Source organism: Diadema setosum, chromosome 20 (assembly GCF_964275005.1).
Source record: "Diadema setosum chromosome 20, eeDiaSeto1, whole genome shotgun sequence".
Classification (NCBI taxonomy): Eukaryota; Metazoa; Echinodermata; class Echinoidea; order Diadematoida; family Diadematidae; genus Diadema; species Diadema setosum.
The window spans coordinates 29,990,919-30,004,023 of record NC_092704.1 but is presented as its reverse complement, the minus strand read 5'-3'; the positions used below and the strand labels follow the sequence as shown (position 1 = coordinate 30,004,023).

Genomic DNA, 13,105 nt, shown 5'->3' with positions numbered 1-13,105 from the left:
ATCTGCAAATGGCAAATTATGCCTTTAAGTTTTTACACAAGTCACTCCCACAAGCGCATCCCCACTGCTTTGTACACACACACACACACACACAAGGGCAGCCATGGACGGTTTTTAGGGACTAGAGGGCTGAGTACCTATAGACATTTCTTGATGATAGACTGTATCTTGATGAGATATTGGGTGCATTCGTCAACTTACTTCCTGCTCAAGAATTAAGGTTACCAGACAACTTTCAAGGAGTTTGGGCAGATGATAAGAAGTCTAGGCTGTTTTGATTGTGGGGTTAGAAGTGTGTTTCTGAAATGCTGAAAATGCAATCGCAAACGCATTTGAGCCAGAAAGGCATTTCTGTAGAGTTGATATACTCAAATATTGTTTTGAAATGCGTTTATAGCTCGGACTTGCCCACACCAACCACTGCCATACCAATCTCAAATACTCCTGAGAACACTGAGCAAGAGTACGTGGACTGTGCAAAGCGAAGAGACGAGAAGGAGTCTCCCCCACGTGGCGGCTTAAGTTTTGAGCCAAAATTTCATCACATTCTTGTTTATTTTTCAGGACTCTTCACAAATCGGGCTCTGCCACTGGCCCCTCCCCCTCCCATATAGTCCCCCACCCCATCTCTCGGAGGATTGCAAGTTTAGCCTGATGATGACAGAAAGCCTTGTGCAGAGTTTACAATAGCATTTTTTTTAAACTGTGTTTTAGCCAAGACTGCATCCAGACACATCCATAACTACTGTAAAGTCAGAAAACATTCGTGCCATGAAACGTAGTGATTTGGAGCCGAAGGCCTTTTTCGCGGCATGAAACTTTCATGAATTTCCGCTGGCATTCAGTGCAATGTGAGAGAAACACTTTCGTGTGCATTATACTTTCGCGATTCTTGGCTCCTCGAGAAATTCTGGAAGTTTCATGTACGTGAAAATTTCTTGTTTTGCAGTATCAGGGAATTCTACAATTGTACTGTACATGAGCGGGTTTTAAGATTTTGATGTTCTTTTGTTTTCTTCTGTAGGGTCGTAGGTTAAAGGCAAATATGAAATTTGTATTTTATGATTAAATATGTGTTCAGATAGGTTGTACTCGGCAGTGAGGAAATGTATCATATGCTGCCCAACATAGCAAGAACTAATGAATGCAAACTGAAAATCCTGAGTATTAACATGAATATTATAATGCCTTTTTTTTGGGGGGGGGGGGGGGTTACTTGTAGGTTTGAAGGGTGGATTCAATTGTGCAAGAGTGTTACACGATTGCTTCAGTTCAAGGAACAATGCCCCCCCCCCCCCCAAAAAAAAAAAAATAAAAAAATAAATAAATAAAATCCTCCAAAAGGCAAAGTCAAGAATCTGATCTCCTTGGCCTTGAGGTCGCATAACAATGTGCCTTGTCAGTCACACAATGACCAATTTGGAGTGAATTATTTCAGTCTCAAATGGCAAGGGGGGGGGGGAGGGGGAGAAGAATTACAACTTTTACAAGGTACACTGTTAAATGTAGGTACACACAGGAGCTGGACATAAGCTGTTGGAAGATGCTGTTGTATACAAGGTCGCAACAAAGCTGAAAGTATGTGTGAATTGCACTTGAAATGCTGCTCTTTATAGTCTATCCCAGCTTACTTGTGAAAAATGTGATTCTTCTTCAGGGATAATGTTGCATTTTTTTATCTGTATTTTTTGTGTCAGGGTATTACAACCCCATTTGCTTGAGGGCAACTAATTCCCATTGATGGGCCAGTACTAAGACCGAGTACTTGCCCTTTAAGAAAATATGCAGTCCCTGCCCAAAGGACCATATTGATCGATTTTGTTGCATCATAGTATGAATTTATGGAGCAAATCTACCCATTTGGTTTAGTGCTATCATTTAAATGAACAATCGCTGGAATGCCACCTGTTGTTTCCATCAATCTTTGGCAATTGTAAGTAACTCTTCAAGGTTAGGTTATGGCATTTTTTAAATGTTATGCTTTTTTTTAATAGCCTCAACAGCAGAATGTGGCTCGTAAGATTTATGACATTCAAGTATAAAAAGTCATGTTTGGTATGTGATATCAACGTGGACAAACAAAATGCAAAGGTGGTTTGAAAAAGCAGTTGTACTGTAAAGGTCTGTAATGTCCTTTAAATATTTTTTTTTTTTTTTTCAGTGGCCTGCTGATAAACAAATTTAGGAGAATAAGTCAATGAATTGAAAGCTGTAATACCTTCAGAAGTATGAATTAAAATCAAATATTTTGTATCAGAAGGCTGAGAGGAAGATTACAAGGTATAGTGGTTTACATTCAATGAAGCACTAATGATAAGAAAAACAAAAGAATAGTGGGGAACTTGCATGTATACATGTACATCTTCACCTAAAAAAAAAAAATGGCAATTTGTTGACAAGAAAATGAGATGGATCTTTTTTTTTATGAACCTTTTTATTTTATTTATTTATTTATTTTTTCGAAGGCTGGGAAATGTAGGGCTCTTGCCTTGAAGAGTCAGGGCGAGAGGAAGAGGTCCAAATGTTGCCTGATGGAACGTACCGATAAGACATTGTTTGCTGCAGGTGATGAATAATGAACACATTGTACATTGCAGGGGAGGGATGCCTGAAATAGAATGGTGTATCTTTCAGCTGGCTGCCTAATTTATTGTGTCAACTGAAGAGAAGGGAGGGGGATGGAGATGGGGGGGGGGGGGGGGGGGGGGGGGAGGGGGAACTTTGGGGTGTAATACGGGGGTTCGGGGGAGAGCTGCTTGAGGGAATCGATTTCTTCCACCGTGGGTATGAGAACGTGTTGAAAATTGGGCGCTCCAGCATCGACATTCCGACGTTGGGTTTAGTGACAAATTTGTGACGAATTTCAACCCCACAGAGAGATAAGAGCCTCCCTGGCAACGTGGATGGAGATTGGGCATTTTGAGATGAAATACAGGAGTATGACATCTTGAATGGCCTCTCCATCCTGATATTATTGCTTCTACACTGACAAGTGAGGACAGAAGTGATGCCCACTATTTTTTGAAAGCCTTTGGATTTTGTAACATGAAAAAGAAACATATTTGTGTTTTAAAAGAGCTGTGAGGTGACGTGTGAGTTAATTTCTTTGGCAAACTGACAATAAATGCGACACACTTTGGTTTACTACCTCCCGTCCGCCCAACCCACCCCTCGCCTCCTTCCCATTCCCCGTCACCATTAGCTGATCAAATTTCTCCGTGGTAATAGGGTCATCAATCAAAACAATAGGGAATGTTAACTACGCATGGAACTGTACCAACTCCGGAAGGTGGGTGAAGGGAGAGAAGCGTCGTTTAGTTCTCCGCTAAAATGTCACATCTCCCCCCCCCCCCCAACCAGTGCTGAAGAAATATCCACGCTGGTTGTTATGTCATTGTCTGCATCTCCCTGTGTGACGCCTTCATTCATTAGACTGGATAATTATGAGGTATCCATTTTCTCGTACGCCTTGCATGTCTTACATAGTGTCTTTGTGTGCAGACTGTGTTAGTCACTGCTTCAGTAACACCCTGATATGGGTAGTCTCCATTTCAGACTCGCAGTATCTCCCTACTCACTCAAAGTGAGACAGGCCTTTTGGTTGAGGGTATACAAACACCTTGAAGTCAGACTAATCATTCACTTTAATAGATTTCTGAATGTATCCACGTGTGGGTTCATGCTTTCATCTTTCAATGCAGAATTTAAATCTAGTGAGTTTCAACTATCATCACTTTTCCTTTGTGTGTTTTCTCTCCCTCAGTTGACAGCACATTTTGACGAGCAAGATCCCTCCAGGGCCCATGTTGTTAGCAACCATTTCCATGGCGACGGCACCAGTACCTGCGCCAGCTCGGTGGGCACCGCCAGCCCCATCAACTTCTCGGACATGAACCACATCAACAACAGCAACAACAAAACGCACCACATGCACCACCACCACCTGGGGCACACCAACAACAATGGAGTACTCGACGAGGACAACGAAATGGATGTCGTAGTCACTGGCGAAGAATCTCGTGAGTACAAATTACAGTTACAGTGGTAGCCTTGTGTTCCAGGCTCTTTTTCTTTGCTTTGAAAAATTGTCTTTTAATACTGTAACAAATTTTTCCTTCAGTTTGATCAGTGATTGTGGACCATGTAAAGGGTGATGTTTAATGAGAACTTTTCGACTTCATTGAGTGATTTTTTTTTCCAGCTGATTTGTTTCCCCACCCCCTCTCCCAACAAGAGCAACAAACTTATGTTAGGTATGAAGAACTTTGTTGTACTATGAGAATGAGAGCATCTTCTAATGGAATGCCGTCTTGGCTCAAGTGGTGATGCTGTCATGCCATATGCGACATTCTACTAAGATTTTCACTGATCTAAAGCTCTTCTAGTGCGCCTTATATTAAAAGAAATAACTCTGCTCCTCGTGGTAAATCCCCTTCCATAACAAGAGCTGTCACCAAGCATTATAGTGATGACCTGTGCTGGCAAAACCTGTGACGTGTGAACACATTAAGACACTTTTTTGTATTGACCCGTAGATCAAAGATGTTAAGCCCTTGACTTGATTAGACGGGACATCCAAACTATCATGGCCTATTGCAACATGACTTCAAACGACTTTCTCTTTTGATACCACCACCATGAAAACGCATCAGCTCAAGCTGTCTAAAGTCGCTTTCCAGTCGTCGCATCAGCGCGAGAGCATTACCTCGTTACGAGGCCTTCCATTTTACCCGAGGATGATAAATGGCAACATTAACGCGACTTCAAATACTTCCCTCTCACGTGATGGTACTTCCGCTCCAGCTCTCCTTCATTTCCCAGCAACACCATCTCTATGGTATCGGTTATGTCATCACGGAGAATAGTGCTGCAACCCCCGTCACGGTATAAATTCACAGTCCCCTAGAATAGGGGCGCAGCTTTTGTCACTTATGCCATTTTCGTCCAGAATATGTTTTGTCCTCGAAAGCAATGAATAGAATGAATGAGAGCACTTTCATACATAGGACTGTATCCATGCAACCAGAGCAGTAACACTTAGAGAAACATAAGTGTGGAAATTGCAAACTTTTGATGACATGTGAACATGGAAAAGAGGTCTACAACTCATCTTCCAAGGTCACTGTATCTGTCGAAAGACCAGTGATACTAAGTTTTTGTTCTGTCAGCTTAGAAGACAGAGGACCTTCTTCTGCAATGCACTAATCAATCTATATTTTCTGGCTAATATCTTCAAGGCGATTTTGTGATACCAGAGATCTAGTCATGATTTTGCATGGAATCCTGTGTGATGGTGTTAATTCATTCGGTATGAGCTTGTCGTGGCAATTATTCCCCACTTATTTATCGCTATTTTTCCTTTTGGCCGAAATGTGGACAGCGTTCTTGGAACTTGTTCGAGCTGGCGGAAGCTATGTCATGGCTTGTTGCATTTCAGTGTGGTGAAGCATGAATATAGCACCTCTAGAAACACCTTCATTTGCCCTCCACCTCTTCTATCTTCTTGTCCCCTCCTATCCCCCCCCCCCCATCTCTCTCTTACTCTCTCTGTTTTGCTATCTGCTGTCAGACTGCTAATTTGTCTTCTCTTTGTTATTTAGGCTGCGTTTTAGCTATTAAACGTGAGAGAGAGAATCGTGTTTCAAAATGCATTTGGAATGGTGTTTGTGAACGTGGAACAGAGTGCAGCGTTTATCTAACCATCATACAATTGCAATTGAAGTGTTGTTACTGTGCAGCTGCTTTGCACTGTTCGACCTGGGAAGTAAAGGTCAACTGTATACCACCGAACATGCCTCATCATTCACACACAAATAATGGGTAGAAAACACAACCAGAAAACATGGTTGCATTTATCTAACCCCCGAAAATGCCTTAAATGTGTAAATCGTGATTCTGCCTTTATTGTTTCTGAAATGTATTTTTGATCAAGCGTAGAATCGGGACTGGAAACCATCATTGATGAAACATGATTTATGCTGAAATGAGTTTGGAGGAGATACTGAATTCCAGTTTGCCTTTGGACTTCAGATTAGGTACAAAGCATGTCTGACAGATTTAAAAAGTGCACCTATACAGGTTTTCAAACGAGTCCCTTAAATCAGTGTGAAAGGGATCCATCTCCTTCTCATGCTCTCTTATCTGTCTGGGAGTGATCAAAATGTGCTCTGTAGGTGTGAGATGTTAAACAGGATGACTTCCAAAGTCATCCTCAGTGCCAAGAGGAGGACCCCACCAGACAGGCTTTGATGTCTGTTTGTTTGTTGCTCTTTGCCTGCTGGAGGTGAGGAAAACAGGTGACAGTAATTGCGGTTTACCATGCAGGCTTTAGAGAATCTCGGAGCTGTCGGAGCTGCCAGATCTACGATATGGTCTGGGTGATCGTTGCCTTTTAAAAAGCAATCTTGTGAATCTGCAGAGCTTCAGACATAATCTAGACATGGACTCACACCGCTCCGTGATATCTGACATCACCTGGCCGACTTCTTCTCAAAACTCCAAAAGTCGTCTTTGACACTTGCAAGATTGCCAAATCTGAATATCTGAACACGAGCGGCCGCACACATTTACCCCCCCCCCCCCCCGCCATTTTGTTCCTTTTTTTTTTTCATTGTTAGCGTTAGCTCATCAAGCTGGCTGTATGCCACAGGTTGTGATGTACAGACTTAGATGTTTATTATAACTACCTCCAACAACACTGAACAAATTTTAGTCGCTTTATACCTTATGTCCCCCCCCCCCCCAAAAAAAAAAAATTACAACGGGACCCTCCGTAATGATAACTTTAAAAGTAGTGTATCAATTCAAATACAATTTCAGGGTATGAAACTATAACTCATTGCTCACATCTTACCAAAAACCCCATCCGATTTGCTTCAAAGAGAAATGATCAAAGAGAAATGATCAAAGAGAAATGAGGAGTTTTGTAAAGCATGTAAAAATTGTTGTGATTATGGGGTTGGAAATGCCTTTTTGAAGTGCTGAAAAAAAGTGCAATCTCAAATGCATTTGAGCCAGAGACGTGTTTCTGTAGAGACGATAAATGCAAAGTCATTTTGAAATGAGTTTATAGCTGGCACCTACCCATGCCAACTGCACAATCTCTGCTCCTCAAGTCAAACAGCGCATTGGAGCTGCGCAATGACAAGGAGTTCCTCTTGACTCGGAGAGATGATAAATGCAACAACTAGGGAAATGCGAGCTGAAAAAGGCCTTTTGCAAACGCATTTTGAATGATAGTGGGCACTGAAACTTGTTTCAAACATTGGAAAGATGATAAACATAGCCCTTGAAGATTTTTTTTTAATGTCTTTGTTGATTTTCATAACAAGTCCATAACAGAAATAAACACGATCAGAAATCACAGATTTCTATAATAATACTGTAAAAAGGGAGGGGAGAGAAAAAAAGACACTGTGCCCACTTTACAGAAAACATTGTCATCTCATCTTCCTTACAGGTTTGGCTGAACATAAACTTATATTTGGTGTTATTTGAAAAGGAATGTGTGGCAAGGTTAAAGGTTGAACTTTCATGCCTATAAATACAGGAAGACTGACCATCTTGGGAATTTTTCATGTTTTTTTTCTGTTTGTGTTTTTTTTTTTTCTTTGTTAAACAGCCAGCTTGCAGTACCATAAATCAACTGTATTTTGTCCCAGAAGAAATGCATTGAAATTGGTGGTCAGTGGCTCAATATGGTTGATACAACCCAAGCTGTTTATAAGCATCCAAACAAATTATCCAAGGGGGTAAGGAGTAACAGCTTTGCTTGAAGGTTATTCTGTAATGGAGGCAAAAGCTTTGCAGCAATAACAGCTGGGGCAAAGAATAAAGGATTGTTTATTAAACACAGTCTGCTGTGGCGTTGTTTGTAGCCGTCTAATGTTTTACACTCAAATTTGATACAAAGTTGGCAAGAACTCTTACAAGCTGTAGCTGAAGGAATGTGTATGTTGTCTGGCCTATTTTTTTTTTTTTTATTTTATTTTTTTTAATTTGTACCATGGACCTACTCGAGGTCCATGGTTGTACCTAATGGCATTGTGACTGGCATCTTGGAGCCCTTTCAGATTTGCAGAAACATGTCTGGAAACCTGCATGAAATGCATTTTATGCTAATCAGAAGAATTCTGTAACTCTCCAGGAAATCATGAATCCTGTTTCTCTGTGATTGCAATTCTTGGAACTTGGTTCTCAAGTCACATCCAGCCACTAGTTTTCATTTTCTGGAGGGACATTTATGACTGTATCTCGAATCAATTTTTCACTGGATTTGTGGTGTACCACAGAAAGCTGAAAGGTTTGATAACTAAATCATGTTTCGGAGGCGAAGTGTAAAAGCTCGACCTAAATGCACTTCACCGCTTGAGATGTGCATGTGTACATTATGACATCAATGTGTAATGGGGAAGCTGTTTATTCAATTGTCGGACGATGATGTGTGCTGCAGGGCTGATGTTTATGGAATGTTGTCAGCGTCAGCAGTTTTAAAGAATCTTTTCGCAGGAAGTGATTTTGCAGTTTGAATGTTTCCTATGTCTGGAGACAATTAGAATTACAGTTCTGAAACAGTGATGATGATAAAAAAGAATATTTGTTTTTCTAGTAGTGTGAAAGTCATGAAAGGTCTAACCCCTGTCAGACTAGCCAATTTTTATTTGAAAAACCAGGTCCACCTTCAGGCCGATATATACGTAGCAAAAATTTCGCAGTAATGAATAGAGCTGATTGGAGACTCTGGTAGCGAAACTGAATGCTTTACAACTTTTACAACTTGCAACTTTAAGACTTTTCTAATCAATGTTTTGCAACTTTTCTAATCTGTCTCGTACTGTTCCTCTCGTATGGCCATCCCCGCTAGATTCCAAGTTGCAAGTTCGAAGAGGGAGTGACCCGATCATCAACATGTCCAAGCCAGGTATGACGGACGGCGGCCAAAATGCGGTCATCGACAAGAATGCCAACACGTTGCCTGCCAAGGTAAGTTTAGTGGTTTATTGCCACTTTGTCTACTATCAGATGGTCTACTTCCCAGTTCGTCCAACACCACTACAGCTAAACTCAGGTGGTCTACTATCAATTTCGTCTAATGCCCATTTGGTCTACTTCTCACTTGGTTTGGCTACTCATCGTTTCGTGTAATGACCAGATGGTCTAATTGCAGTTTTGTCTCCTTGGACTTTTTTTCCATTTTCTCTAATAAACTGTGGGTATTAGACGAAGTGGGCATAGCCCATCTGGAAGTAGACCAACTGGTAATAAAGCTATTCTAAAGTGGCAATTGGACTAAATGGTCATTAGACGAACTGGTTGTAGACGAAACAGGAGTAGACCATATGGGTTGAGACTAAATGACTATTAGATGAAGTGGGAGTAGACGAAGTGATAGATCACCAGTTTAGTCACAGCATGACAACGCTTGGCAGAGCTGAATGATCGTTCTGCAGACACTCCGTTTGCAGGTTTGCAGATATCGGTTCCTGCCTAATATGAGCTGCTGTGGAGTAGCAGATCAAAGTTTCATTTCTCACTCCCAGAGACAACAGAGGAGCGTAAAGATCCACATAAATGCAGCGCCACAACTCCAGTGTTTATTGGGTAATGTGCTGAGGGAGATCACGCTGTTTTTAGAATGACCCCAGGGTGCTTTGCAAAAGCGCTGGAGTGTCTGGTGTCGGGGATGCAAGAGTAGGGCTATTCTTGGCACGCTTGCTGTACTCGTGCATGGATGTAACGCTGGACCATTGAGAGCCTGTACCCCAAATACTGCCTCCCCCCCACCCCCACCCCACCCCACCCCAACCCGCCAGTAATCTGACCCTGGCCAGGTGATTGTGATGATGTTAGGTATGTTGGCAAAAGCGAATGTAGCCTCAACTCCAGTCAGGTGGTTTAGATACTTTTTATGGCATAAATGTGCCCACAACTGCACCCTCCGGCTCGCGTCAGCTCATCACCTCATATTGTGATAAGCCAGTAGCCTATCTATAGTGATGCACAATTATTTTGAACCTTGTCTAGACTTGTGTGTAGCCAGAATTGCACGTTTACTATAAAAGCGCCCACTTTTATAAAGCATTAATGGCTAGTTTACTCATTCATTTGATTTACAATTATGTTGATGTTTATGAATCAAATTTTTGATGGTATTGACATGTGTTGTTACATTTTCTGTCAATAGAAAGGCATGCTCACAACACATGATGTGGCCTGATTTATAAAATCATGTGACCCAATTCTATTATAATGAAACTGTTTTTTTATGTGCTTTTAGCATACGGTGACCTAGGCTTGAATTGTATTCTGCATTGCCCAAAATTCTATACCTCAGCCACATAGAGAATTGGATAATGACTAAACAAGGGTATGATGTACAGGACAACATAAAGGTATTTGGAAAGGTCTTGTATTTCATTCTTGAAATTGATATTTTGATTTACAACCTTATGTACGAGTTTACCATCAGGACCTATATTATAAATCCATTGTATTCAACTTCGTTTGTTGTTCAAAAGTTCGCAGATGTTGCTGTTAATTCATGCTTACTGTTGCAAACACAGTTGCCCTCATTATGACCTGAAAAAAAAAAATTGCATAAATTTTCATGGTATAGAACTAATGCTAGATGTAACATACATTGTATGTGGGAGATATGTATGAGTCCAGGGGCATGAAGATTTTACAATTTCGTAGAATGCCCATGGTTTATTGTTTACCACTGTAGTACAGCCTGAACATCTGTATACAGTGAGAATATGCCTTATGTCCTCATTTTCTTGAAACATTGGTCATGTTACTTGAAGTCTTGTGGAATGTTGCCCTGAACAGGGTCTGTGTATAGCAGCGGAATCATGTCATGTGTCCCGTTGATTCCTGATGTCATAATTACTGCAATCCAGAAAAAAAGAAAGAAGTTGTTTTCAGTGCTGTCTGTTTGGGACAGATCTTCACAATTCCATGGCTTGACTGGATAAAGGGGAGATTACAGTATCATTGTATGGTAGAGATGCAGTGGAACCTCAAAAGCTGCGCCCTTTACTCCCTGGAAATATCCTCCATCATTTCTCTCTTCTTGATGAGGACTATCTCCTGAGTTTGGGAATTCCTTCAGGTGATAACTGGAAAGAACATTGTTGCATAACTTCATTGTAAGAAACATTTCATTGCTGCAAACTATATTAAAGGTATTGTGTACCATTGGGAGCAGTGATTTAAAAAAAAAGTTCGAGTTTATCACATTTGATGCATACATTTTAAAAGTATAGTTCAGTTGTATCACAAAACATCCTACCATATATAAATTTTACAATAAAGCCTAAAATATGGGGACATATATATATATATTTTTGTTAAATAAACCAGAACTGTAGGCAGCTTATTCTAGAAACAATTGTACCATAACTGTTGTTCACATTTTGTATGGCTATTCAACAATACTTAACAGTGATTATAGTGATTAATATTATAACATCTAAGGTTGTTTCTATCCCTAAACTCACATTTTAGAACTAGTTTGAAGCACTTAAGCTGGGTTTTTGATTCACCTGCAAATGGTAAATATTAAATGCATTTAACATTTCATATAATATATAGGGGAGGGAGGGAATGGGAAGGGATGGCTTCTGTGGTAGAAAAGTCATCTAGTAGGGCCTACTCTGAGCAGCACAGCTTACATCTTCTGGAAATAGGCAGGATATTGGTGCTAAATTAGATAACAGCTTCTCACTGGAAGTGAAAACACCTACACCTAACCTCGTGGCATCACGTACGTACTCACATGTACATGTAGTACCAGCAGCAGATGTCAGAAGATTTGAAGAGGAGGAGGAGGAGGAGGAGGAGGGTTTTGTTGAAAAGAGTGCCTCCTATGCTTTCCAACGAATCGTTCCATTTACGCACATTTGGATAGAATTGATGTGATGCAGGACAAGAAATTGTTAGCTGATGTGTAGCCTGGATGCATTGTTGCTTTGTTATTGATAGAAAGAGGAGATATACAATGTATGTGTACTATGTGACATTCTTTATTTCTTTCCCCAACTATCATCTAGACAAAAACATCGTAGATCTGCTTTGCTGTATTAGTTGACCTATAAATACCCTATCTCATATAGTCAAGAGTAACTCAGGCGAGACTTTCCAAAGCTTGACAGCTGATGTGCCACAATTTTTTTCAGTTGTTGTCTAACGAGGGTTGCTGTAAACAACCACCAAGGCCGGGGTTTTGTTAGATTTCCTTCAAGCGAGGAATTTTGGCTGTTTATATGAAATGTGATTGGAAAACTGTAAGCACTGGTTAGTCATGCTTTATAGTTGAGGACTGTATACAGGAAGCAAAAACAACAGAAAAGTATTTTCTACAAAGTAACAAAAATGGATGGTCTTTGATAAAGAGAAAGCGAAATGCAAAAGTTGGCTACCAAAGTAAACATTCTTTGACAGCTTTCCCACACCTAGGGCAATTGTGTGCTAAGAGAGAAAGATAATGGAAAAAGCCCACACCACACGCTCGGAAGAAACTGGTGCCACATACACCATGCATATTGTGTGCTATATTAGGTTATCATCGGTATGGCAGTCACACAGAGCTTACAATTCCATGCTTCTCAGACCATGACAACTGCTCATTACCTCTGTCAGATATCTCTTCCCCCCCCCCCCCCCCCCCCCCCCCCCCGTTGTGTCCTGCTGGCATAATCGGTTTTCTGAGGTTACATTTATCAGCTCACTGCTGGTGACTTTCAGAGAGTTTTGGGCAGTTGATAAAAGTAAAGCTGTTTCGATTACGGGGTTAGAAGCATGTTTCTGAAATGCAGACAAAAAAACTTTGATTGCAATACATTTGAGCCAGAAATGCATCTCTGTAGAGTTGATATGCAAAGTCGTTTTGAATCATGTTTATAGCCTGGACCTGCCGGCGCCAACCTCCACCAACTACACATTTCCACGCCTCGGGTCAAACTGCGCAGTCAAGCTGCACAGTGACAAGGCTTCCCAATCAACTCACGACAGAGTTGGCATTTGCAAACGCGCTTTGATAGTATGGTTAGTGAAACACATCTCAAACATGGGAAAGTTGATAAACACAGCCTGAGGCAGCCAA

The 13,105-nt window shown here is 40.9% G+C and overlaps 1 protein-coding gene across 1 annotated transcript in view; it reads left to right on the top strand.

Moving 5' to 3' along the window:
* Positions 1–13,105, top strand: part of LOC140243719 (partitioning defective 3 homolog) — a 122,041-nt gene that overhangs the window by 66,374 nt on the left and 42,562 nt on the right. The window contains 2 exon segments of the mRNA XM_072323383.1: positions 3,764–4,019; positions 8,864–8,982. Of these exon segments, the coding sequence (XP_072179484.1) occupies positions 3,764–4,019; positions 8,864–8,982 (375 nt within the window).